This window comes from Battus philenor, unplaced genomic scaffold (assembly GCF_028537555.1).
Source record: "Battus philenor isolate CCGP_79_NKW_IND1 unplaced genomic scaffold, ilBatPhil1.0.hap1 SCAF_3, whole genome shotgun sequence".
NCBI classification, from domain to species: Eukaryota; Metazoa; Arthropoda; class Insecta; order Lepidoptera; family Papilionidae; genus Battus; species Battus philenor.
In genome coordinates this window covers 12,760,383-12,785,385 of record NW_027181693.1, presented here as the reverse complement: position 1 = coordinate 12,785,385, position 25,003 = coordinate 12,760,383, and the positions used below count along the sequence as shown (strand labels likewise).

The 25,003-nt window shown below is 31.1% G+C and overlaps 3 protein-coding genes across 5 annotated transcripts in view; 1 reads left to right on the top strand and 2 right to left on the bottom strand.

Annotated features, from left to right (window-relative positions):
* The window catches only part of kcc (solute carrier family 12 member kcc), a 355,477-nt gene that overhangs the window by 143,926 nt on the left and 186,548 nt on the right, over positions 1-25,003 (top strand). The gene's annotated exons all lie outside the window — the stretch shown is intronic.
* Positions 1,744-9,539, bottom strand: LOC137926977 (monocarboxylate transporter 1-like). The gene is made up of 10 exons (XM_068770741.1): positions 9,441-9,539; positions 7,301-7,427; positions 6,385-6,524; positions 6,201-6,303; positions 5,305-5,481; positions 4,638-4,785; positions 4,341-4,488; positions 4,041-4,188; positions 2,987-3,178; positions 1,744-1,997 (listed from the first exon to the last, which is right to left on the bottom strand). The coding sequence occupies exons 1-10, from the start codon at positions 9,537-9,539 to the stop codon at positions 1,843-1,845; spliced, it is 1,437 nt and encodes a 478-aa protein (XP_068626842.1). The 3' UTR covers positions 1,744-1,842.
* On the bottom strand, positions 10,329-17,134 carry LOC137926888 (monocarboxylate transporter 6-like). 2 transcript variants are annotated; one of them, XM_068770622.1, is made up of 10 exons: positions 17,022-17,134; positions 16,407-16,533; positions 15,972-16,114; positions 15,786-15,888; positions 15,517-15,687; positions 15,109-15,259; positions 14,146-14,293; positions 12,797-12,944; positions 12,533-12,724; positions 10,329-10,769 (listed from the first exon to the last, which is right to left on the bottom strand). In XM_068770622.1, exons 1-10 carry the CDS (start codon positions 17,118-17,120, stop codon positions 10,648-10,650), a joined length of 1,404 nt encoding a protein of 467 aa, XP_068626723.1. In that variant the 5' UTR covers positions 17,121-17,134; the 3' UTR covers positions 10,329-10,647. The 2 variants fall into 2 exon arrangements, with proteins under 2 accessions (XP_068626723.1, XP_068626725.1); XM_068770624.1 differs by having other exon boundaries at positions 16,407-16,511; positions 17,022-17,100.

Sequence of the window (25,003 nt, the reverse complement as noted above, 5' to 3'; positions counted from 1 at the left end):
ATAAAACAAGATATAACACAATCGTGGCCTTAAGAATACGCGGTATCGCTTTTAGGAATATTCCGTCATTAATAATTAATTTAAAGCTTTGAATAAAAAAAAATCACTCATATCATTAAACCTTTTATTAAATTGCTTTTATTGTTAAATTAAATAGCTTCTGGTTACCTCAACAGTGTCGTCTAAGTCATCGCTACAAAGAAAATTGTAATTCCATGAAATCTTATTATAATGATTCATATAATAAAACTATTAATTAACCTTATACAATCACCATTGTTTATGTGTAAAACTATTTAAATAGATAATACGACTGTATAATTTAGGATGCGGCCATATAAATCCTTAGCATTATTCTCCAACATCACATCTCAAACAGCTTTTACCATATCTTAGCTTTAAACTCGAACATGTTCAACGCCTATGTAGCGTAAAGAAATATAAACAATATAATTGTTCTAATCAGCCGGTTTCTGAAAGAACTTAAGGGATTTTTAATTCTCTCTCATATATTTTGTAATTCATCTATTTGTTCGTTCGTTTGATATACTTCTCTGTTATACGTCCCCAGTATTCAAAATAATCACTTCCTAGTAAATACATAATTGCTATACTGTGCAGTTCGCTGTGACAATTATATTTTTCGATTTATTGCAATTAATCTATGGATCGTACTAAAATCTATATCGTCTTGAATATTTCTATTTATAAAATCCTTTACACATTACAATAACACAATAAAAAGACCCGGGTTTCGTTACACATTAGGCAAAGGAAAAGTATTTAATTTATTAAAAGGATTCTAACTATCAAATAAGTTGTCGATATCGCCTCATATAGGTTTAATTTCAGAATTTTTATTACAAAATAGTTTTTAGTATGGTTTTTTATTATCAACGTAGTTTATTTAAACTAATGTAATATTTTTAAATCTATAATTGCCTAGTAAAATTCTTTATTTGTGAGTGAATACATAAGTATTTTTATAACATGCATGGAAAAAATTAAAAGATTTTTTTTTTAAATTTATTGAATTTTTTTATCAAATACATAGTTCCGAATCACATAAAAGTAAATCCGAGTAGGTACAATATCACTAATCATAGATCGTCGACATTGGTTTAGCATATTATTGATTACAAGTATACTATCATTTTTTAGTTTCTATTTTACTGTAATCAAATGAAGTGTTCCGAGAAATGAAACACGTTCATGCATATTTGTTTAACTTCTTTGTATACTTATTTTATACATTTTACATCTATTCTTCACCATAAACCTCTAAGAAGCTGTCCGACCTGCTGATCGACTTTATATACTCTGTGATCAAAAGGTAAGGTATAATTGTCATTTAAACTCCTGGGCATTAGGAAGGCTGGTAATTATATTTCTTAATTTGGTAAGATTAATTAAATTGTTTGCCAAACGTTATTTTTCAAAAGGTTTAATTTTCTCCGGATAACACTTGTTTTGTCAAATGTTTCAATTTTGTCAAATGCATCTAATCTTGATTGGTGCCAAAATCGAAGACTTGAAAAAGCGTTTGCAAAAGTGCAATTTATTAGGCATTACTTAGAAAGTGACAAAATTGATTTGAAAGATTAAATAAATATTTTATATTTAATAAAAGATCAATGTACTTTTTGATTATTTTGTTAAGAAATTTGATGGAAAGATAATTCAATTCATACTAATTAATGAACAGTCATTAGACGAAATATGTACAAATCTTATACATGGAATTTAAGGAAAGGCAAGTAATAGCAAGAATATATACTGTTGTACGATTATGAACTGAATATAAAGTTAATCTTCAACATGTTGACGAAATTTTAACAAATCTTAGCCAGTTGTTAAATTTTGTTTCTTTGGTTTTCTCTTATGTTTGTTTTTCTTGTAACAAATTTCCACAATCCAAAATATTAAAACGATTGCAAATCCAGACGTTGTGATGTAAATCGCCGTCGGATAACTGTTAGTCAAATCACGAACAGCACCTGCAAATTAAAACAAAAAAATTATTAAGTGTGGTAATAATATAATGGCTGAGGACCCTGTCTTCTGCCACTGTTAATGGTAGCTTACATTTCCGGTATGTGCACAATGTGTGAATAATATTCATAGTTATTTCTAATAATCAGTATAGGTAAACATTTAATGAAACCCGGTTTTCCTACAGACAAAAATTGAAACCGATATGGCAGTGAACTAATCTGCATTGTGCTCGCGCAATGGATAACCATCTGTAACCTTTTGATGAAAAAAGCCTGCTTTTCAAATAGTGATCTTCACAAAGCTAAAGAAAAAAATGAAAGTAAATGAATAAAATTGAATAATAGCGAATTAGTCAAATTTATCTGAACAAGTTAAACGCGGATGTTATTTACGGCTATAAAAATCCAATAATTGGCACAATGTCGAGCTCAATGTATTATATATTATCGTACATATATCAAGCCTCGCACTAACATGGCTGCAATCAGACTCAGCAATATTTTCATGGACTACAATAATTCAAAGATCTCTCCAAAATTTCTGTTTAAAAGCTGATTTTTCATTTTTTTCTTTATTAAAATATATACCGCAATCTGAAGTATATCAAGAAATGTACTACTTACTAAAGCAGGGTTTATTTAAAATTATTTTTATAACTTCCATTAAAATATTGCCCTTGTTAATTGAGACAACCTACAGATAATTTATTTATTGAAAGTAGGTTACAACTAAACTTGTTTTCTTTCACAATGTCATCATTAATATCTTTAATTTGTTACATTTGTGAGTTAAAGAAATCAAAATCTTGGTAATAATATAAATAATTGAAAATTTTAGTAATTAACTAAAATCACAACTTACTCTAGCATTTTTTAACATTCTTATAATTTTTTTGGTATTAGACCTAAAGAGTAATTTCAGTTTCTTTAAAAAAAAATACCTATCAATTTATTTGAACATTTTTATAGTTGTAATACATAAAATACTTTACCGATTACGGGTCCTAATAACACATTAATACATCCAAAGGCCAACATGGAGACGCCTATGGCTGAGGTGAACTGTTCCGGTCGAACAGTATCCGCTATAACTTGAGGCATCAGCAATAAAATTATACACCTTGATGTGCCCAAAATTAATAGAAAAGTCAAAATCACAGTAACGTTTTCTGATCCTAACATTCCTGTAACATTAGGAAAATGAATCGTTAGTAAAGTCCAAAAATTCTAACAGAAGCTATTAGTGCTATTTACGTGCTTGATCGCTTATTTGTAATATTGTTTTTAGAATTTTTCCTCTCCACTCCAAAGTATTCTTAGACCTCCCCACAATCAGAGAATACTTTGGAGAGGCGTCAAGGAGATACTTCCATGACGCCATACACCATCCGAACAGTCTGGTGGTCCAAGCGGCCAACTACATACCAGACACACACGCAACGACAACAAAGCGTAGGCCACGCCACGCAGTGCCGGACGAGGACGCTCCGACCCCGAAAGGCATTAAAAAACGCCCCCTGAAAACATCAGAGGGGGCCACCACCAAGTAGACCACATTCAAGATGGCCAGGACACGCCCGACGAAGAGGGCGCACCGAATAGCTACTGCCAAGAGACAGTAGCGAGAAGAAAACATCGAAGATGAAAACGAAGACAACATCATCATCATCAACACAGAAGACATGAAGACGAAAACTCCGATAAAGCCGACGCCGACTCCAACACCAACATCGAAGGAGGAAAGCCACAGCAACTCTAGCTAGTCTCTTGCAGCGCACACACGCGCCGAGAGTCAGCAGTAGGATAGTATATAAATATTAGCTCGCGGGTCTTCGACCCGCGAGCCCTGAGTCCGGCGAAGTTGTCAAAGCCCGCAAGGCTAACAACATCATCATCATCAGAAACCAGTCAGTCAGAATTTTTCAGTTTACCTGAATCGACTCTTGTATAAATTTTATATTATACAAAAAGTACTTTAAACAACACGTATTTCAATTTATTAAAACAGTTAATGTTCAGAACTAATACACAAAAATATTAAATTACCTATTCTCGTCGCTATGGCCAAAACCAACCCGATAAGATATATTTTTTGACTTTCAAATCGTAATAACCATGTGCTACCGAATATAAACAATATTCTTGTAACTAAATCGCCAAAACTTGATAAAGAAATTGCCCACGCAACCTGATCCTGTAAAAAAAAGGTAATTTTTTATTTCCATTGAAAATATAATACTTACTTAATGTTTTCCTATAGGAAAAAGAAACATAATTTTTGCATTTTAATGGGTGTTGGCCTTTATATGTGACCCTGAAAAATTAAATAACTTATAAAGTACTTACTTGAGTCCAGTTCATGGAATATAAAGTTTGTGGAAGTATCAATGTAAATGTTAAGTCACAAAATCCGCATAATGCCATTCCTAGCCCGGCGTTCGACAATAAAAACGACTTAATGAGAGACAGATCGATGGCTTCTAATATTAGTTTTCTAAAACGTGCAAAAAATGAAAATTTTAAATATTTCAACTAGATATGTATTATATTATATTATATAGATATGTATTATACATAGAGATTTTCATTCCAATGCAAGGTTATGTGTGATATTCAATGCTATATTCTAATTTTAATACTTACTTAATACTGTTATTTTTATCATTAGATACATTTAATTCTACATCCGTTTCGACCTCTTTTTCTGAATATTTAGTATCATCGATATCTTTGCTATTTGATTTTACTGCTAATTCCACCGGATCTTTACTTTTAATTAATACTTTCATTTCTGTAAAAAGAAATTTGCAATGTTAATGTACACACATATACAATAGCAATACGTTGTAAAAATGTATTTTAACAAATAAGCTTTTATTTAAAATTTCTTAGTACGAATTATCTTTTTTTTAAATTCTTGCATATTCAACAACACTTAATAAATTAATGATATTTATTAAATTTGTATGCTCTAGAAGTATAAATTCTTTAGAATAAACGATCACTCACAAAATTGTCATTGTCAAAAATCAAGAGGAAGAAAAGTTACGTGAATTGATATTCTTCTAATACAGTATTTTCATAAAATTAATATATATATTTTTTAATTAATTATAACACTTTAATTTAACATTTTACTTTTAGGTGACAAAGAATTACAAATTATAAATGTAAGAAATGTAAAGTGCTTTTGTAACAGATTTATTCCAAAACCAACAGCAATCTGCATCCATAACAACTGAATAAAGTTATATGATGATTAAAGTGTGTACAATACTATATGGTGTTTAAATATTAGGGGATATCTTACCGACGTTTGTTTCCTCTAGAACTTCGACTTTTTTGTAATGCCAGCTCACTGGCTGCATGAGGCAGACAGAAACCAAAGTATGAACGTTTACTGCTAATAACAAAAAAAGTGTACCCCGAAATCCGTAAATATTTAAAGTCATTTTGACTAATTGCGGTGCAAACATACTTACTATGGCTGAAACAAATATGTTATAGGTATTAACATGGTAACGTTTTTCGCGAAAACTCTCGCAGTCTTTAATAGAGATACAATAAAGTAAATAGTAAACATCCACGTAGGACATGCATAGGTTGTCACAATTCTCATAATTTGTGATTAGTGAAACATTTATAAAAAAAGGAAAAGGACACTAACCAGTAATCTAAAAGGCAATTTATAATAAGTCACAGTCTTTAAATAACTTCTTTCATCATTATTGAACTGCTCTTATGTATTCAAATAATATTTTTAATTGTCTAAACCTAATATAAATGATACTCAACTTATGTGTTACAGGATAAATTCACTTTATTTTACAGGGGATCTCCCTAACTAATGTTCTCTATTCTACCAACAGTGCTTAGTAATATGCACAGTTCGATAGTGAAATGAAAATCTGAAGTGGTCGAGGTAGCTTTCAAAGTTAGCATGTTGAAGTGACAGAGAGTTATCTATATCACAAAAAAGAGAGTAGAAAAAGCAGAAGAAAGTTATAGACACGCCAATGAATTGATGGGCGTCTCTTCAAAATCGATCGTGACCTCAATAGAACAGCTGGAAAAGTGTATAAAGTTACAGTTTATGTTGAAACTTATTGCGAATGCACTAGATGTAGCAGTGATTATTTATGTAGTCTTTTATTCCTGAATTAAATTTATTAGATAACAAACAGTTAGAGAAAGATATTTTATTACCTGGAACTGTTTGCGTAAGACTTATTGAGAGCAGTCGTCGCTTAACAAAATATTCATTTATTATTGACATCGATAAATTATAAAATAAACCAACTCCAAGATTCTGTAAAATATCAATAGAGAAATTTAATTTTACAAAAGAAAAATCCAATCAGAAAATTTTATTAATAATAATAACACTTGCCTGGAGTAGCTGACAGAGAAAAAAAACAACTCTAGAGTTAACAAAAATTAAGCTGCTGGCACCAAGATTTAGAAAAAATGCAGCCACAAGTCCCAGTTGCCGCTTACTCATAAATTTTAATAGCGGGCCTGCCATAAATCCTAAAATCAAAAAAAGTTTCGCAACTGATAAATGCATTAAAAACTGCTTAAAAGAAATAGCTTTTTTATAATTGAAAGGAAAATGTGTACTCATTTCATAATTGCTGAATAAATTTGATTTTGCATTGAGACTCTTTTCAGGTTATTTAACAATCCGTTGTGAGCCAGTTTAAGAAGCAGTGAAGCAAAGAGTCGAAAAATATATAAATAATATATAATAATAAAAAAAAAACTTTTTACAGAATTTTCTTAAATATAATCGATGTAAAAATCGTAATGATAGCCAAAATATTATGATAATTTTATACTGAATATGTTTTAATACAATTTGTACGCTTTCATTGCAACAACTATACGAAGCGACATGATAGTTGACGACATTGAAACGATATTTGAGCACTTTGAAAGTGTTTCCGTGTTTATTAGTTCGATAGAAAACGCAATGGATAGATAAATAAATTTAAATAAAAAATAAGTAGATATTTGTAAAGTATTGTACAATTACAAAGAAAACTTGAGGACAAAATGTGTTTAATAAAAATCTTTTATTAAGTTTACTAATTTAAAACCTTGCACAGCTCAATTTATACATGTCTAAATTCTTAAAACCTGAGAATATCCTGCTTTTTTGTAATTATTCTGTAATATTCTTGTGGCTTACAAAATTCCAAGAAGACAAAATTCGTTATTAATATGTACGAGATTTGAGCAACCAGGCACAGCACCATACCGTTCACAATATTTGATGAATTAAAATTTCCTTTAAAATCTTTTACCTGATATGGCAACACATAGAGCGTTTATGCCATTTAATAATGTTATACTCGTCGAACCCATCTCTAACTTTTCGTAAAGCTCGTTGAATATCATTCCAAAAGATCCCATGAACGCTGTCGTTGCTATCTAAAAATAAAAACAAAACACATAAACGAAAGAATTATTCTTACTGAAAACTTGCATAGGTTGTATTAAAAGCTGTAATGCTGTTTATCATTACTGAAATGTGTATCGTGATGAACTATGTATCTTTTACAATTGTGTTGTTTTATATTACTGTAAGGAAAGTTTTTGGTTTTGGTTAAAAACTTTATAGTTTATGATGCAGTATGTAAGAAAGCATCATAAATAACAACGTAAGTGCATAACAAGATAAGAATAAGAATTATTTTTAGTTACCAATTTTTTTTCATTTTGTTTATTTCCCACCACTAAATCACAGGCATATAATATCTCCCTGCCTAAATTAGAGGAATACATACCTATTAAATAAATTTAACATCGTTTACATGTACCATCGATAAACCAATTATACTTTTCTCACCGAATAGAGATTGTAATGCTAAACGTAATCTTAACCTAAGTCGAGGTATACGGAGTCCCTTTTTAGTCAATAGTTATGGGTCCAATAGATATGACCATTTGTTATGCTAAAAGTAACATATGTCTTAAATTATGTCTGAGATACACACACACAAGTGACAGCAGTTTGTTAAATGATGTTGTTTGTGGTACAAATTAATTTTATTGATCTTGATATAATAGATTTGTGATATTTTGCGAGTTACTCATTTATACGAATACTCTTGGTTACTTGGCACCAAAAAACAACACAATTTTTGTGCACTTCGGAGACTAAGTGCAGTTCTCATTATAGATGTTATCGTTACTGAAGCTTTGTTGACTTTATATTCAATGTGTCCAATCAAAAATGGTTGGCTATCGTGTTTAGTATTCAAAACAAAAATTTAATTAAGTATTATTTTTTTATAAGCTCCTCCGGTCCCTCGGAGCACTTTCACATGTCATGCACTACTTACCTACACATGACACGGTGGCCGCGACCGCCTAACCCGCGTTCAAGCGAGGGCGGTCCGGAGAGACCCGTGTCTCTCCTGACCGCCGAGTAGTCCTCGCTTCGTGCTACATACACTACACTCTACTCACTACACTATACATCTACACGGTTCTCATAGTTCTCCGCGTGTAGACGTCTTCTTTGTAACTGAGGTACAAACCCCAGCGTGAAATTTTTAGTCCGCGGACCTCTGTTTCCACGGTCTCAATTTCGATAAAGCTGTACAAAGCTTAGACCGGCTAGCAGCACAACATCAAATACATTAAATAGCAATAGCTCAGTTCATACAAGTGTAATTTATATTAACTAATATATTATTTATACCGCGACTAATTTCATATTATATGTAGAAAAATTTGGAAATTGTGTTCACTTTTAACGTATGACCAGAAGAACTTAGGATTGTGTATGATGGAAATCTCCATTATACTCATATAACTTTCACAACAGTTCTTTTCTAAAAGTATAACTCAACAACTAAGAAAAATTAAATCAATTTTCTTAAATTTTGATATTAAAATTTTCTTTAAAAATATTGGTAAACCCCAGGTGTCACCCTTTATCTCGTAAACTAGCTTATCAAAAACTATTAACTTTCATATAAAGATTATCGTGGAAATCTTTTTAAAAAAATTCAAAGGTGTTTAGTTTTTCCATAATACATTCATAGCTCGTAGCTGTTTATTTCATGTTCCTGTCTGTATTGACTAAAAATGTTTTTTTTACTGCAACATGTTTACATTGACGACCCATATATTCTAATTTTGCGATAACACCATCATTACATAACCGTGTCTATCCTTCACTGGATTTCCAGCAATCATATTTTTGATTTCTCTAATTTCATTAAATTTTTGAAATATTAAATTATAATGTATTTTAAACCATTAACAGGCTTAAGTCTATAACAGCCTTAAAAAACTTATGTTTATAGGCTCAAAATACATTATGCCTAAAAGCTGATACTCTAAATATAGTTATTAAAATCTCCCACTGCTTTTACATTTTGTTCAGTTTAGACGTTTATTTTCTTGCAAAATAATTATTATGATTTCTCTCACCATGTTAATGATAACAGCTATCCAAATAGCGTAACCCCAGCCTCCATCAGGTGGTACAAGCTCATAATTTTTACTTTTCACAGCCTCCTTTGCACTCATTTCGTATGATTACTGAATGTAAATGAACGCACGTTACCATAAATACAATCTGCCGCTACTTTATCATAAGACAACACAGGATTTAGTTTTGTGTGCATGATGATTTAAGCAGTTATACATTGTAATTTTAAATCCCTTGATTGTTTGTGATTCCGCATTTTCATAACAATTTCATTAATTTACCTTTAAATAACACACGTCAAAAATTCGACTAGACGATGATGATGACATAATATACAAAATAACGTAAAGACACAAGGGAATTTTGAAAGTACAGAAGGTGCTGTCAATTGAAGTACCTTTTTCCGAAGAAGGAAAAACATTGACTCGAATCAGTAAAAAAACATTGAGGATGTTTTTTTACTCGTTACGTCTCAAGATGAAACCAAATAAAATGATCCTGGGAGGATTATATTAGTGCCAGCTCGCAATAAAGACAGTAATTCTTGCTTAGTGTTGGATGACGATGAAATTGAGCGCCACTATGGTGACCAGCTAAATTATATTTTGCGAGTGTCCAAACATCAATGTACTGAATGCAATATGATTTTATATTTAATTTTGCGGTTATTTTCAGTTAACTAATTATAAAGTTAATTACAAGATACAGGTATTTACAATTTTATTACTGAACAGTTTTGTCCAAGCTTGTGGCTGAAAAAGAGGCAAAGAGTTAAGAGTATGTTAGAGAATTTATTATTATTAGACATATTTACGTTACAGCATCAGTCAATACAAAAAATACTTGATATTTTGACTAACAATAACTTATGCAAATCGTTGTTTATTTTTCGTTTCTTCAAGTCAACTAAAACTTTTTGCGTTATTTAAATTCTAGTTTTTTTTTTAATTTTTATATTTACAGATGGTTCAATATCAATAATGACTTATAACCACAATTCCGCTTTAAGAAAAATATTGTCAGACATCAAAGGCCATTCCTCCGCTACTATATCATGGAATATTTATACATCAAAACTAATTAACAAAAACAGGAATATTCTATTTATAATAAAAATATTTACTTTAAAGATAATACAAGAAGAATTATGAATAAAATAGTTTTATCTAAACTTAATAGGATATGAACATGTACTATTGTCTTTAATTATTTCTTTCTGTTTCTTTTGGTATACATTTCTACAACGTAAGATATAAACATAATGCCGAAACACGTGGTCAGGATGTATATTGCAGCCGGGTAACTGTCGGTCAAATCGCGGACAGCGCCTGAAAATAATAAAATTAACCCAAAAATCTTGATTCTGTAGAAGAAATTTTTCGATATAAAAAAAGCTAATGGTGATATGGATGTATAGGTGTAAGACGAAAACTGCATCTTCACAAAAAATATTTATTTGTAATGTTCTATAGGTGTTCTAAAAACGAGAATGGAATACTATCGAGGTAAAACAGGGAATTTCTTAATTATATAATTTAGGCAAATTTACTGTTGATTCCAGTAAATATTTACAAATTTTAATAACACCCCAACGAAACAACGTTTAGCTCTTTTTGACCCATTATTTTTATGTCGCCTGATTAAAAAATAATTATTAGGAGTAGACAAATATTTATTAGTCGGTGGGCATGAACTGTACAAAGGCGGAACACAGAGAGTAATCGTACTACGAGTATGTACCGCCTGAGTGTTCGGATCCCTCAAGATCTTGTTACGATGTTAATCAAATATAAGAAGATTCTTCGAAACTGTGTTGTATTGAAAGTTTATCGTAAACATCAAAATTATATTTGTTATGTCGGCAATGTCTACAATAATAGAACCATTTTAATTTTCACTAATAATAATAAACCACAATAATACCAATCACTTCCACCAATTTTAAGTCGTTTCTGTAACCAGTATCTTAAAGTTTGCTTCTCAATTCGAGAAGCGAATGCCTCTAAAAAAAACAAAGCCCTTAAGAAACTTTATAAAATATAATCGCAGAAGTAGCTCAATAACTTTTAATACATAATTAATTTTTTTGGTTTGTTAATATTCGACTTACAGAAGAGAAAGGTACTTTTTTGAAGTTAAAAAATATATATTTCCAGGCTATTATGTTATGTAGGTTTATGTTGCATATTGTATGGTCTGTGAACTGCGCTATAAAATTTACAAGTGCTTTTATTCAGTAGTATTTTATTTACCGATGTCCTTAATTTTAATATAAAAAGATTAAAAAATTGAAGGTATTAAAACTTTTTTGTCGCGTCGGAAAAATAATGTAAAATCTTTTCTATGCTTTATTCGCGAAACAGTAATGATTAAACAAAGTAATTAATTTATTTAAAGTTTTGTATTAGATTATTTTTAATATTTAACGTAACACAAAAAAGAAACAGAAAGATAAAAATAAAAAAAAATTAAGAAATCTAATTAATGTACAGCAAAATACGAATTGTATGACAAGCTACTTGACGCCAGCTCCTACATGTTGATAAGAGCTACTTATTTCATATCACTGATAACCATTTATTTGCACGACTAAGTGAAACCGAACGCCGTAAGGCACCTTGAGTGATGTATTGGCAGACACGATTTATGTGTTGTATTTATGATTCCACAATTCTGATTTGCATCTAATGTAGTCGCAGCATTAATTATAAATATTACATATTTTGCAGCAGGGCTGCAATGGGCATTTCGACAAAAGACATGAAGTTCAATTACCAACAATGCAGTTAATAAATGTATTTTATTTATTGCATTGTATTAATAAAATACCTAAATAATAATAACAAACCAAATTGTTTGTAAGCAATATCAACGATTAGTAAATGATAATCAATATGTCTGTCAATGTCAGCCTATGCTTTTATGTCTACAAAAAAATAAAAAACCATACTGCCTGCGCCTCTAAGTTCATTTCATGTAATTGAAAAAATGTTCATATTAAGAATCTATAAAGTTTATTACTTAATTCGCTACATGTATTTGATTTCGACAGCATCATAAAATGCAAAGTAAGCCTAATTTAATAACTTACCGATTGTTGGAGCAATTATCAAATTCGTAAATCCGAAAGCTAACATAAAAATTCCGGTGGCGGAAGTGAACTGCTCCGGTTTCACTGCATCACCTATTACTAAAGGGATCAGTACAAAAATAGTGCTTCGCGATGCACCCATGATTGCCAGAAAAGCCAAAATCGCAGCAACATTTTTTGACATCACCATCCCTGAAAAACATCATGCAAATGGCATATAATGACTAAAGTAAATGCTGAGTAAGAAAATGTAAATCAACAGACCTATTCTGGTTACAACGGCAATAAAAATCCCAATTGATAAAATTTGAACACTTTTAAATTTTACCAACATATTGTTGAATAATATAAACATTATTTTAGTTATAAGTTCTCCTAAACTTAACATTGACACACCCAAAGTGACTTGGTTCTGAAATAAAAATTACATTAGACAAAATCAAATATCAGTTGTTTTTACTATTACGAATACACACATTTATAGTTATATCATACATAATAGATATTAGGTGAATGTTTAATGTATCCGCCAGAAAGAGTTAAATATCTTGCTATGGCAATATTGTAGGTAGGTGAGAAGTATAAATGAGATCATGGCACTACAATCGTGTGAAGAAATTTGGGACAAAAAAAAATTTAAAGTCACATTTCATTAGGGTTCCATTCTACCAGTATCACCTCGTCGTTGCGCAGGTGTTACATACACCGACGCTGCGTTGTCACTTGTAAACATCGCGTGGTCAATCAATGCACCCCGCGGTGTCATCCAGTACATCTCGCATGGTCAACGAGAGAACATTGCGTTTTTAACTAATGGAATAAACTTCGGTGTCTATGAATTTTGGAGTAATCTATCAAAAGGTCGACCCCGATTGTTTAGATATATTAAATTTTAAAAACCGTGTATTCAACACTTTGAAAAGAAAGAACGGAAATAATGGGCTGTCGGTAATGATGCGTTGCCGATACATTGCCCTCCCGTGGCTCATTTGTAGCCGGTGCATTGGCAATGATTACCAAAGCAAGGGAAGCATCCAAATAACGAGTTTAACCAAGCTGACAACTCGCCGACCGCGTGTACATAGATTATTACCGAATCAATCCGAGTTGAAAACGGAGTTCATATAGTGAGTGCATATTCACACAAGTCCACATTAATAATACTAACCGCACCAGGCGGTCCGGGTCGAATGATGGGTGCCTTTAATAAGCTGTAAGCTTAAACAGGTATCAATGCAAGTGCATCTTAAAATGCATCTTAAATTGGTAGAAATAACAGTAATACTTAATTTCACAGCAAGAGTATGCGTCTGCACAGTGCAAATGATAGATACACATCAACACACCCTTAGCTCGCTCTTTACATATCGATTAGATAGGGTTTCATTTTATTTTTATAACTCTATCTGGCAAAAACATGTAAGTCTAGCTTCAAATTATTCTCCTTGTGCATATTGAAATTCAAAATACAAATAATGTATTAAAAATTAATCACTTGCCATGGACATTTTATAAAAAAAGAAATATGTTGTGAACCATTATTGCTTATGAAGGTAAAATCAATTTAAACAGACGTCTTTATAATAAGTTCTTATGAAAAAGTATTTACTTACTGCTGTTAAATTCATAGAGTATAATACTTGGGGTAGGATAAAACCAAAGATTAAGTCAGAACTGCCGCATATTGCCAGACCTAGTGCAGCATTTGACCATAAAAAAGATCGCAGAAGTCGCAGGTCAATCGCTTTTACGACCTCTTTTCTTAAAAAAAAAGAAACAATTGAACACTGTTAGTTTAAACTCATTCATATCTCTGTAATACCTTACTATGTCTTTTTAATTGTTTCATTGTCACTCCGTAAAAAAAATCGTCCTGTATAGAACAACTTTACACAAGATTCTGTAATAGAAAATCTTGTGAAAACACGTGTGCATCTATCATCTTCATCACAAATTTAGAGTGCATCTAATTCTTCTTCAATTTTTGCAGATTCCGTGAGTATGAGGTGGCAGGGCGCTAAGTGCGCTTTGCCACCTCATACCCGCGGATTTTTACTATACCCTTTTTTATAGTAGCTAAGCTCGAGAGCTCCCGCGGAACCTCGGATCGTACTGTTACTTATTACTATTTTACCTGGTTGGGAACCCGCCAAGCTCTTAGATCATTTCGGTGAACGTTCCATGGAGTGATCAATGGCATCCACGAGGGGACCTAAGTTTGGGCTGCTACTAGTCGATAATACCCGCACAGCTCTTGTGTCCGAATACACAAGAGCGCCTGAGAGAACCGAACTTCGACTTGGCCGGTTGCTATCGCCTTGCTAATATCACTACTACCACTTCGGAATGCGCTACCGCTGGGAGAAGAAATGGCGGAACAAATTCCAGCAACGCTTCTATCGATTATAATCAGGGACGCGTCTTCGATCATTACCGAATTATACATCATACATACATGTTCAGGTAATAATTTGGACTGTTCGTATTAAGAACAATAGAGTAACTGTTATCTCTTATCATCTATAGTACTCCATTTTCATTAATTATTTAAACATAAGTAAGAAACTAAAACTTACCTAAAAGTGTTCAGTCTATTCTTAGCTGAATTCAAATCTGAATCAACTTTATCTTTTATTGCTGTGTCAAAATTCTTTTTTTCTACATCTTCTTCTATTACGTTAACAGTGATTTCATTCTTTGTATTGTTATGTAGAAGTAATTTCATTTCTATGTAATTATTATATAAAATAAAAAAAATTATGACAATATTTTAAATTTGACAACTAATTTTATAATTGATATTTTGTGGTAAAAGATGTATTTTAATATAAATAACTGCAACTGAATTAATTATTATTATTACGTATTTAATACCAATGATAGTTCTAAAAATAATATATCAATGTCATTAATTAGGAGAAATAGATTTGATCACTGTTTCTAATATTTTTACTTTGAGTCTAACAAGATATTAAAAATCCTACCAGTGTCATTCCGAATTTCACTTTTTTTCAAGTGCCACGCTACTGGCTGCATAAGGCAAACGGCAACAAATGTATGTAAATTTATTGCAGAAAGTAACATAAGAGTCCCCCGAAACCCGTAGAAATTTAAGGCAAACTGAACAAGTTGCGGAGAAAACAAAGCTGCTACAGCTGAAATAGATTAATGTTAAAATATACCAATCCATAAAATTTTACTAGGAAAATTATATGGATTGGTACGGTAAAAAACATCGATTCATGGATATTACCTGAAACACTCTGGCACAAACTAAACGAAAGCAGTCGTCGTTTTAGAAAATAGGCAGTTATTATTGTATAAGATATGATTGTCAGTAAACCATGTCCAATGCTCTGAAAAACGTTGTTATATTGTAAATAATACTGTTTAAGTAAATAATAAGTTATCTTAATTTGAATAGTGTGTATAAACATACAAACAAAAACCCATGACAAATAAAAAGAACCAACTTCGAATTTACAAAAATAACTGCAAAGGACCCGAGATTAAGGAAAATTGCTGCGATAAGTCCCAACTGACGAATAGTTATAAATTTTAACAAAAACCCTCCGATAAACCCTGAAAAAAATCCTGACGTTAGAGGTAAAGACATAGTTAAATCTTAATTGTATGTTAAATAACATTATAAATTCAAATTTAATTTTGTAATCAAATTATGAAACTAATAAATATAGAGTATTGTTTGTTAAAACAATCACTGTAAAAAAATTTTTAATCAATATATATATATATATATGTATATATATATATTAGGATACATTTTAGGCCTCTTGAGAAAATGTCATGTCACGTTCTTAACAATTTTAATTAGAAAAACCATCTATGGAGTCAATTGCACTTAGTTACTTACCAGAAATCGAAACACATAAAGCATTTATACCATTCAAAAAAGTTATACTTGTCGATCCCATTTCAAAATCAGCTATAAAATCCTTGTAGATTATTCCAAAACAACCTGAAAATGCAGTTGTTGCTATCTGAAAACAATTCTATACGTCAAGCGTTATTTAAAAATAAAATGATAATCTGCAATGTGCAGTAAATACATAATAATGTCATGATTTAAGGCCTTTTCCTCTGTTTTATGACTCATGTTTGGTGATTATTACATTAGTGCACAAAAGTTGTGTCAAATGTACAAAAATTTTCAACATAAGTCAGAAAATTCAAACATACACACTAGTCCCTTTAACTTAAGTTTATAATAGTAAGTAAATAAAAGAAAGGCAAAAAAGCCCGATTTCATAGAAACTAGAGTCATATTGAGCTCTCGTATAAAGCATTTTTTAACTGAACAACTGCGAGGAGCTCACAACATATCAGCACGCGTTTTTTGTGGTCGCTCTTACGATATCCTTAATACAGTAGTGACACTTCTAATGCGCCAGAAAATACAGCGATGCCGAAAAAGTAAGCAATTGAATAACATAAGCCTTATACGTAAGTCGTTGATCATTTCTCTTACCGTGTTAATAATAACGGCTATCCAAATTATGTAACCCCATCCTCCGTCAGGTGGCACCAATTGATTTTTCATACTTTTCACACCCACGGAGTCACTCATTTTGCGTAAGTCAAGTAGCGTCAAGTGGAAATAACCGTTTCTTTTAAATACATCACACGTCTGCTTTATCTTCCGTCTACATATGAAATATAAATATTTATTTAATGAATTACTAAAGTTATATATTATATGTTAACATAATGTTTTATTTTTCTAAATTATATAATTCATGTGTAATGTATAATTATTTAGTATTCACAAATGGCATATCACATAAGTTGCACGAAAACCATCACTAATTACAAAAATGTTCGACGCTCGTTTTTCAGCAGTTATTCTAATATGTGTTTCCGCGTAGACATCACTTGCGAGATCATTTAAGAATCAGGTAGGTAACAGAAACAGACAAGGCGTTTATCTACATAGCAAGATATTTTAAAGTTTTTTTTTTAGTGGTGGCAGATCTTGTCTGGTATGAATGATCTCCCGGAGGATCTCGATTGTAACACCGCGTGTCCTACATCTGTCCCATAATAGTGCGTAAGCAATACCGTATTTTATTTTAAAGGTGCCGTAATTAATTAGAGTGGTAAAAGGTACAATGAGTTGTTTTATTCCATGCCATAAGTTTATTACCAGTTTATGGTATGTAACAAAATGCACATGTACTTCCACTCTTTTAAATGAGTCACATGAAAGGCATAAAAATAAAACTTGTAAAATTTAGACCAGGGCAAATATTTTTTCCGCTTTATTTTGGACTTTCCTGAAATCAGATATCTAGTTTTTTTTACTCAGCAGTTATTTCATTAATAATGCTTTTGTTTTACACTTCCTATTAGACTTTATAGTTATGTGTCAATAAATATATGTAATTATAGATTGATTAAATAATTTTCTGCGGAATATTTTTCTTCGTCACGTGCCTTACAAAATTAAAAGTTACATACTTAATCTTGAATGTTTATAGAAAAAACCATACATTTTAAGTCTTTCCTTTTTGAAAATTTATATTACCATACTATAAGCAAATAAGCATAGCGTTTCATCATAATAGGGATGCATAAATTATAATAACAACTCTACGAAACCATAGATTAAAAATTCAAAACAGACACCGAGGACCGAACAGCACCGTCACAATGATGTATTACCTAAACAAACGTTAGATAACTTTCGTTATTTTTTTATTGTGCTATGGTAAATACGTGTAATCTTGTTAAGCATTGTAATGTTTGTCTTATGGCGTAAAATATTGAATGTGTATTCGTAGTATATCTAATAATTTAACACGAATTTATTCACGTACACCACACACACGTACGTAAACAATAATGTTGTAACAAACTTGAGATAAAATCGCTATAAGTGATTTGCTATCATATAAAATATATATATATATAATGCTCTATTTACTTTCATTCCCAAATAACTAGTGTAGTTACTCCTTTTTCACTGTTCAATTTTTATTTAATAGAGAATTTTATAAAAATTGTCTCTTGTACGTTGTTTTATAAAATTACTGCAACGTAATTATGCACAATCATGCTGACTGTTTTGCAAATACATGAAGTGAACATTTATACTGACTATTCCATTATATTAACCCACCTTTATTGACACAATCTACCCCGTTCCACCGAGCCTTTGTTTGAACTTATCGCTTAATGACATTATACATCTTTCATAATAAATAAAAGAAGTAAATATTTTTTATTGTTGTAATTTTTAGTTTAAAAAATGCTTATTACTGTAATCATTTAGTCCTCGCTCTCTCTCTATATTATGACTTTGTGAAGCTTGTATGAATTTTTTAATGGAATCAGGCGTTATTTTGCGGAATACCATCCTTAGGAAGAAAAGGACCAATATTTAGCCACTTCCGCACATGCAGTAGTAGTTGTGCAACAAAGTGCACCGCCCGCCAGCCCTCTAATAAATACGCATGCGGCTTACAATACGAATTATACAACTACCACCGTTAAATCACTCAACACGTGTTTCACCCCTCCACGGGGCATCTTCAAGAGTTATGTTACACCGATTAGTGCCAAACACAGAGTCTGTGATTGTCACGGCGACTTTTTCATCACCTCGTATTTGTACCACGTTTAGTACTTCAAGTCTTTTATTTGAATCATACAGCATGTTATTAAATATAATTTTTTACTAGACAGTGATAAGGCGCGTTGAGTTTCTTAGGCTATCCCTGGGGTTATTGGACTATCAATTACTTTAATAACTATTCCAGTAGCTCCAATTACTCTTATACTAACTATGGTGGCCAGAAACTTTCAGACAGTAATGCTTACTCTCTGATACCAATTGCACCAACCTAAATCGTCTGCAACAAGAAAGAATATAACACAATATAAAACCAAAAATAAGAGAGTGCACTTCAAATTCAAATGGAACCATTTAAAATCTTTTTCATCCTCTTATAACAGCTGGGCCGTGAATCTTTCTTTAAGTCAGCATGTCTGTGGTACCAGTGCGCTGAAAGAGTTAATTAAAATGGTTCCATCCTCCAGCGGTAATTACGCCGGTTCCTAATTGAGTTGAAAACTTTATTTTTTTCTAGCAGCCAGTTAGAATGTGCAAATATTTTCTTGAAACGTTTACGGAAATATTGTTTCAAATTTTATTGAACAACTATTTTTTTTAAAAAAATCTCCAATTTATGGACTTCAAATGTAACGAAAGATGTTTTTTGTTATTGATAAAGTAAAAGCCATCTAAAAAAAAGTTTTTACGAAATTAATAATATAAACTTAGAAGTCAGAAAAATTTAATTTCTTATTGACATCAAATGTATGCCTTTTACACTACAATGCCTGGATATTGCAACGCTGCAATTTTGAAATTAATTATTGCAGTAATTTCACCTACAAATCCCGGCGATTTATAACAAAATATATCCGTCTCACTATTTGTTACCATAAATTTGCAATAAAAAAGAGAAATACCTCAAATACAATTTGAAAAGGAGGGATTTCCTATGTAGTGAAAAGTTATTAAAACTTTTTAATATAATTCAATTGAAAATTTCTATTTTTATTATTTTCTTACAGAAACTTTCTTCTTAACTCACTTTCTACCACTAACTCTGCAGAAAATTGTAAAAGAGAAGATTGTGAAGAATGAAAGGAAAAAATGAAATAAAAAGAATTCTACCTGAGGTGAAACGTCAAAAAGGGAACCATGAAAAAAATTGGTACTAACGCATTTACACCATTAAGAATTAGGAAAATAGTTTGCAAGTTTTTGTAAGCCCTGTACGCAATTTTTTTGTTGGGGATGTAAAGAACAACGCACCGCAACCTTACATAGGAAATAGTCGCGCCAGAGCATTTTGATCTGTCAAAAATTCCTCCGTTGTTAGCCAAACATATAAAGATTCCCTAATCGTGTGTTGTGTTAAAAGAATAGCAGCCACCAAATCAGAATTACTTATCTAGGCAGCGCTGACATTACGTTTTTTAAAAACGTACCAAGAAACTCTGTTCAGACAAGTAGGCACATTTATATCATAAAATTACACTAAATTAGTGCAATCTTTTAATTGTTTAATAATAACTATTTAAAATATCGTTCACAATTAAAAATAACGATACTAAGACCGATTAATGTCTCTGGAAAGTTTATTTTAAGAGAACTAGGTCAAGCGCGGTCAACTTTTCATTAAAATTTATGAATGTAGTTTTCTTGCTATTGTCAAGTTATCTCGAAAGTTATTTAAAATTCTCAACAAGCCGTCTCTAAAGTACTGCTAAAGTGCACGATTAAGTTTTACTCCTATTAATTACTAACACAATTGATGTGTTCTATGAATGAACTCGTATTTTCCATTAGAAAATCAATTGAAAAATAGACAATGATCAAGTCAAATGTGAGCTTGTGAATGCCTACATACAAAAAGTCAAAATGGCTTTATGTATGTAGGCATTCACAAGCGCCTTTGAATCGCCAATTTTTTTAACAATATAAGTACATAGTAAGCTACCACCAGCTCGGAACGTTGATCTGTTGAGACGAACCGGCCAGAAACTCAACAGTTACTAAACAACAGTTTTAAATAAAAATTTAACATTTTTTTTTACATTATAATTCTTATCATGTAAATGAGTCAACAAATAAAGTTCCATACATTTCGATCAACTAAACATTTATGAACGCTATAATAAGATTTATTTAATAATGTAACAATGGGTTACGGTTACAGTAACTTAAATATTATTATTATTATTATCTTACATTTCTTCATAGGTTACGACTGCATTATCATTAAAAGTATTATATCGTGGTTCACGTTTAACTTCGTTTATCTGACATCAAAAGATATACATAGCATATAACGTAACCGACAGCGTATCGTTAACCGTTGCCTAACGGGGAAGGTTTATAATAATCACTCTTTTTTTTGTAATTATATACTTTGGAGTATTAAATATAGTTGCAATTACAAATTAAACTCCTTAAAGAAACTATATTTTAAAATACATATATTATACATAATAAGATGTACCTGACCTGTAGTCTAGGGATGCTAACGAAACCTTTTGCCGCATCTATTATAAGTGCTGCACCCTAGATGTGATATGCGTGAGCACTAACGTCGGAGACTTTCCCGTCTCGCCCCGTGCACACTTAAGGCCACAGTAAAGCAGGTTTTTTCCGTTTGGATAGCATTACAGCGTAATTGTTAGGAATGCGTCTTATGATCATAAGTATCAATTACTATCTCGGAAAGGAAAAGAGAAGCTGTTAATTTTATGGATGAAAGGGAAAGGAAGGGAAATCATGTCCAAAACTTCCAAAATTTACAACTTTTATATTAACCATCATTCTACACTGCTAAGCCCAGTGTGAACTTTATGATCCAGTAGTGTTCTCATCTCCGGGGGTGGAGGCTAATGTATCAACTATTACAATATTATGAAAGTTTCAAGCTTAGAACGAAGCAATAAAATTACAATTTTGTGTTAAGAGAGTATTCATAATTTAGGACCTTATTTAAAAAACATGACTTTATTTTCCTCCAAAAAATCTTCTTAAGACCGGAAAACCCTTGAACGTGTCTCATCTTCGAATAAAATTTTCGCGAAGTACTTACAAGCACCTCGAAAAATTTGCTTTAGAAACTTTTCCATTAAATCAAAAGAAGCGATAAGAACCATGAAAAGAGTAAAAGAATACCTGAAAAGTCTAATTTGTGAAGTACGGTAAAAGATTTAAAGACAGTTATTCCCTACGGATATTTATTATTTATTAATACTTTGTCCATTTTATGTCTTACTTGTACTGATAGTATATGTAATTCAAGTATACCATTTAGTTTAAATTGTTTCTCTACGTGTTTATTTCCTATAATAAATAAAATAAGAATTTCAGTAGTAAATACTGAAATTCAAAATAATTATCATATTTTCATTAGTTCTAGAATAAGACATATTCTTTCGATTTTGAGATCATCAAGTTATGGCTAGATTTTTCGAATGGATTTGTTATATCATAGGTAATTAAATGTTCGTGAATGGCTTGCATTGATATTTCATTTTGTAATAGTCGATAAAGAATTTATTGATACGAAATTAAGTTAAATTGAAATTTTAAATCTTGTGAGATATATGATGTAAAAAATGTGAATTAACTTGACTGGGGACGAAACAATTTTTAATAGTGTTCCTTTGGCTAGTTTATACCTTTTTTACTCCATAATATTGACAAGGAAGTAAGAAGAGTAATAGAGAAACAGTACCTGGTATTTTTATTCAGACTTATGCAGTCTGGAGTCAGGTTTTTAACAGTTTTGAAACTGTATTTGTCAGATCAACCCCTTTGTTATTTGGAATTGAATTTTTATTGAAAAATTTTATATAACTTAGGTACAGACCATATTTACATTATACATTCACATGTTTATTAACTTAGAAAAATGTCACGCGACAGTAATACGAAGGTATGGTAAACAGCGTCGTGCTTGCACACGAGTTGCGAGCTTTCGTGATTAAAGCCGTTAGCGAGGCTATGGGCTCGATGGTGGTACGAGGTGGTTGCAGTGGCGTCGTACCACCCCACTCGCTCCGACGTGCGTGAGCTCGAGCAGGAAAACTATAAGGGAAAATTAACTTTTAAGCAAAATAATATAAAATTGTTTTATTTCTATCTAAAGACAATTTTCGATTCTCGTTAAAGGAATTTCCTGAAACATATATTCAAAATTTGCGAAAAGTGTAAAGAATTGTTAAATTAGTTTTAAGTGGTAATATATCTTTAGACAACTTTGAAATATACTATAGCCCGCAAATATTCTATTGCTTGTTAAAAGACATGTCTCTTATAGCATAATACCAATGTAATAAGTGTTTAAGTGAGTGACAGAAAAGTGTTAAAGTAAATCTAAATTCTGGAAAGCGTATGAAATTTTATGTGGAACAAAAGCATCTGAACGCATATTGTAATAAATTCAAAGGGCGACAAATTAAGTTTTACTTATAGTTTTCATTAAAGTCATGATTTTTTTTAAATAATAAATACATATTTATATAATAAGGAATAAAAGTTTAGTTTAACTAAATATAGTTTAATTTTGGGACGAATCTCTTATAAGTTAAAATTAAGATGACTGTACTTAATTATTTATTTTTTGACGAAACGCTGCATTAATAAAATTATTAATGTAATTTTTTTAAACTCGTACAGCTATTAAATATTGACAAAATCACGGTCACTCGATCAATTTCAATTAACAGGACAACAATGACCGACCTTTTGTCAAGGTCATTGCTGTATAACATTTACCCAACTTTCTTTGATGTTTTATTATAGACAAACTTTTAATAATATACAAAATTTTTTACAGCTTAGTAAGTTAATTCTACATAAAATTGTGTCTTTACAAACATATCATCACGACATAAAATTTATAAAATGTAATAAAATAATAATCTCTTTACTTGATTCCATATTTATTGAATGTCAAGAAAAAAATTATATTATATTTCATGTAAAACTTTTCTTAACATTCTTCGTTCGTGTTTTAGGTCTTATCGCGTAGCAAGTGGAATATAAATTAAGTGGTCCGTTATATATTGCTATATAGTTATGATATAAGTGTTTATGTGTCTGTGATTGACAACAATTATGTTCAACGATGGCGACACCCTATTGATGACACCGGATGGGTACAACAGTATTTCACAAGGTATTTATTTCATGCATTTGATATTTTAATCTTTATTATTCTACAGTTAAATTTAATGTTTTAAACATAATACTAGCACGTGGAATAATACTATATCAAGTAACATAAGATCATAAATAATTCAATGTAAATCTTTATGCGCGTTTAACGTTTATACTAATGCCCTTTCAAGACTTAAATGTTATTTTATCATAATGGAACAAAAACAGCGGTGTGGTAGCTTTACGGTTAGGGACTATGATTAACAAGGTCTAACACAAAATTAGTCAAAAGTCGAAATAATTCGTGTGACCTATGCGATATTGCTATTTCTCACAAACTGCGAAAGCAAACGTGAGGATATCAGCATATGTAGAATTAAAACTACGAGTAATATGCGATATCCATCAATCTACATTGATCCCGTAAGCAAGATTACCAATGTACCGATTGTAAGAACAGCAATGTGGGAGGGATAGAGTATTAACCTCATTGTCAGAGATACGCTCTGATAATAAAAATGCGAGGCTACTAAAAGCTAAATTAGTACAAAAATATTAAACCCTAGTAGTACAATAGACTGTAAAGTAATGGAATCGGGTCTTACACAAGACAGTTTTTGGTTCGTGAGCTACTTTTCTTGTTGTTATAGTTGTATGAGAAACTAAAATACGTTACGACTGCGTTTAGATTAAAAAAATCAAATATATCTTTTCAGATAATATATAATTGTCTAATAATTGTGGTTTACTGATAATAT

What these genes read in the sequence shown, in the direction of transcription:
- LOC137926977 (XM_068770741.1), bottom strand. Translation starts at nt 9,539, where the DNA reads ATGAGTGCAAAGGAGGCTGTGAAAAGTAAAAATTATGAGCTTGTACCA. An exon ending in TCTATGTGTTGCCATATCAG is followed by an intron (nt 6,525 to 7,300) that starts GTAAAAGATTTT and finishes TTTTGATTTTAG; the next exon opens with GATTTATGGCAGGCCCGCTA. An exon ending in GTTATTAGGACCCGTAATCG is followed by an intron (nt 1,998 to 2,986) that starts GTAAAGTATTTT and finishes TTTAATTTGCAG; the next exon opens with GTGCTGTTCGTGATTTGACT.
- LOC137926888 (XM_068770622.1), bottom strand. Translation starts at nt 17,120, where the DNA reads ATGAGTGACTCCGTGGGTGTGAAAAGTATGAAAAATCAATTGGTGCCA. An exon ending in TTTATGTGTTTCGATTTCTG is followed by an intron (nt 16,115 to 16,406) that starts GTAAGTAACTAA and finishes GATTTTTTTCAG; the next exon opens with GGTTTATCGGAGGGTTTTTG. An exon ending in AATAGACTGAACACTTTTAG is followed by an intron (nt 14,294 to 15,108) that starts GTAAGTTTTAGT and finishes TTTTTTTTTAAG; the next exon opens with AAAAGAGGTCGTAAAAGCGA.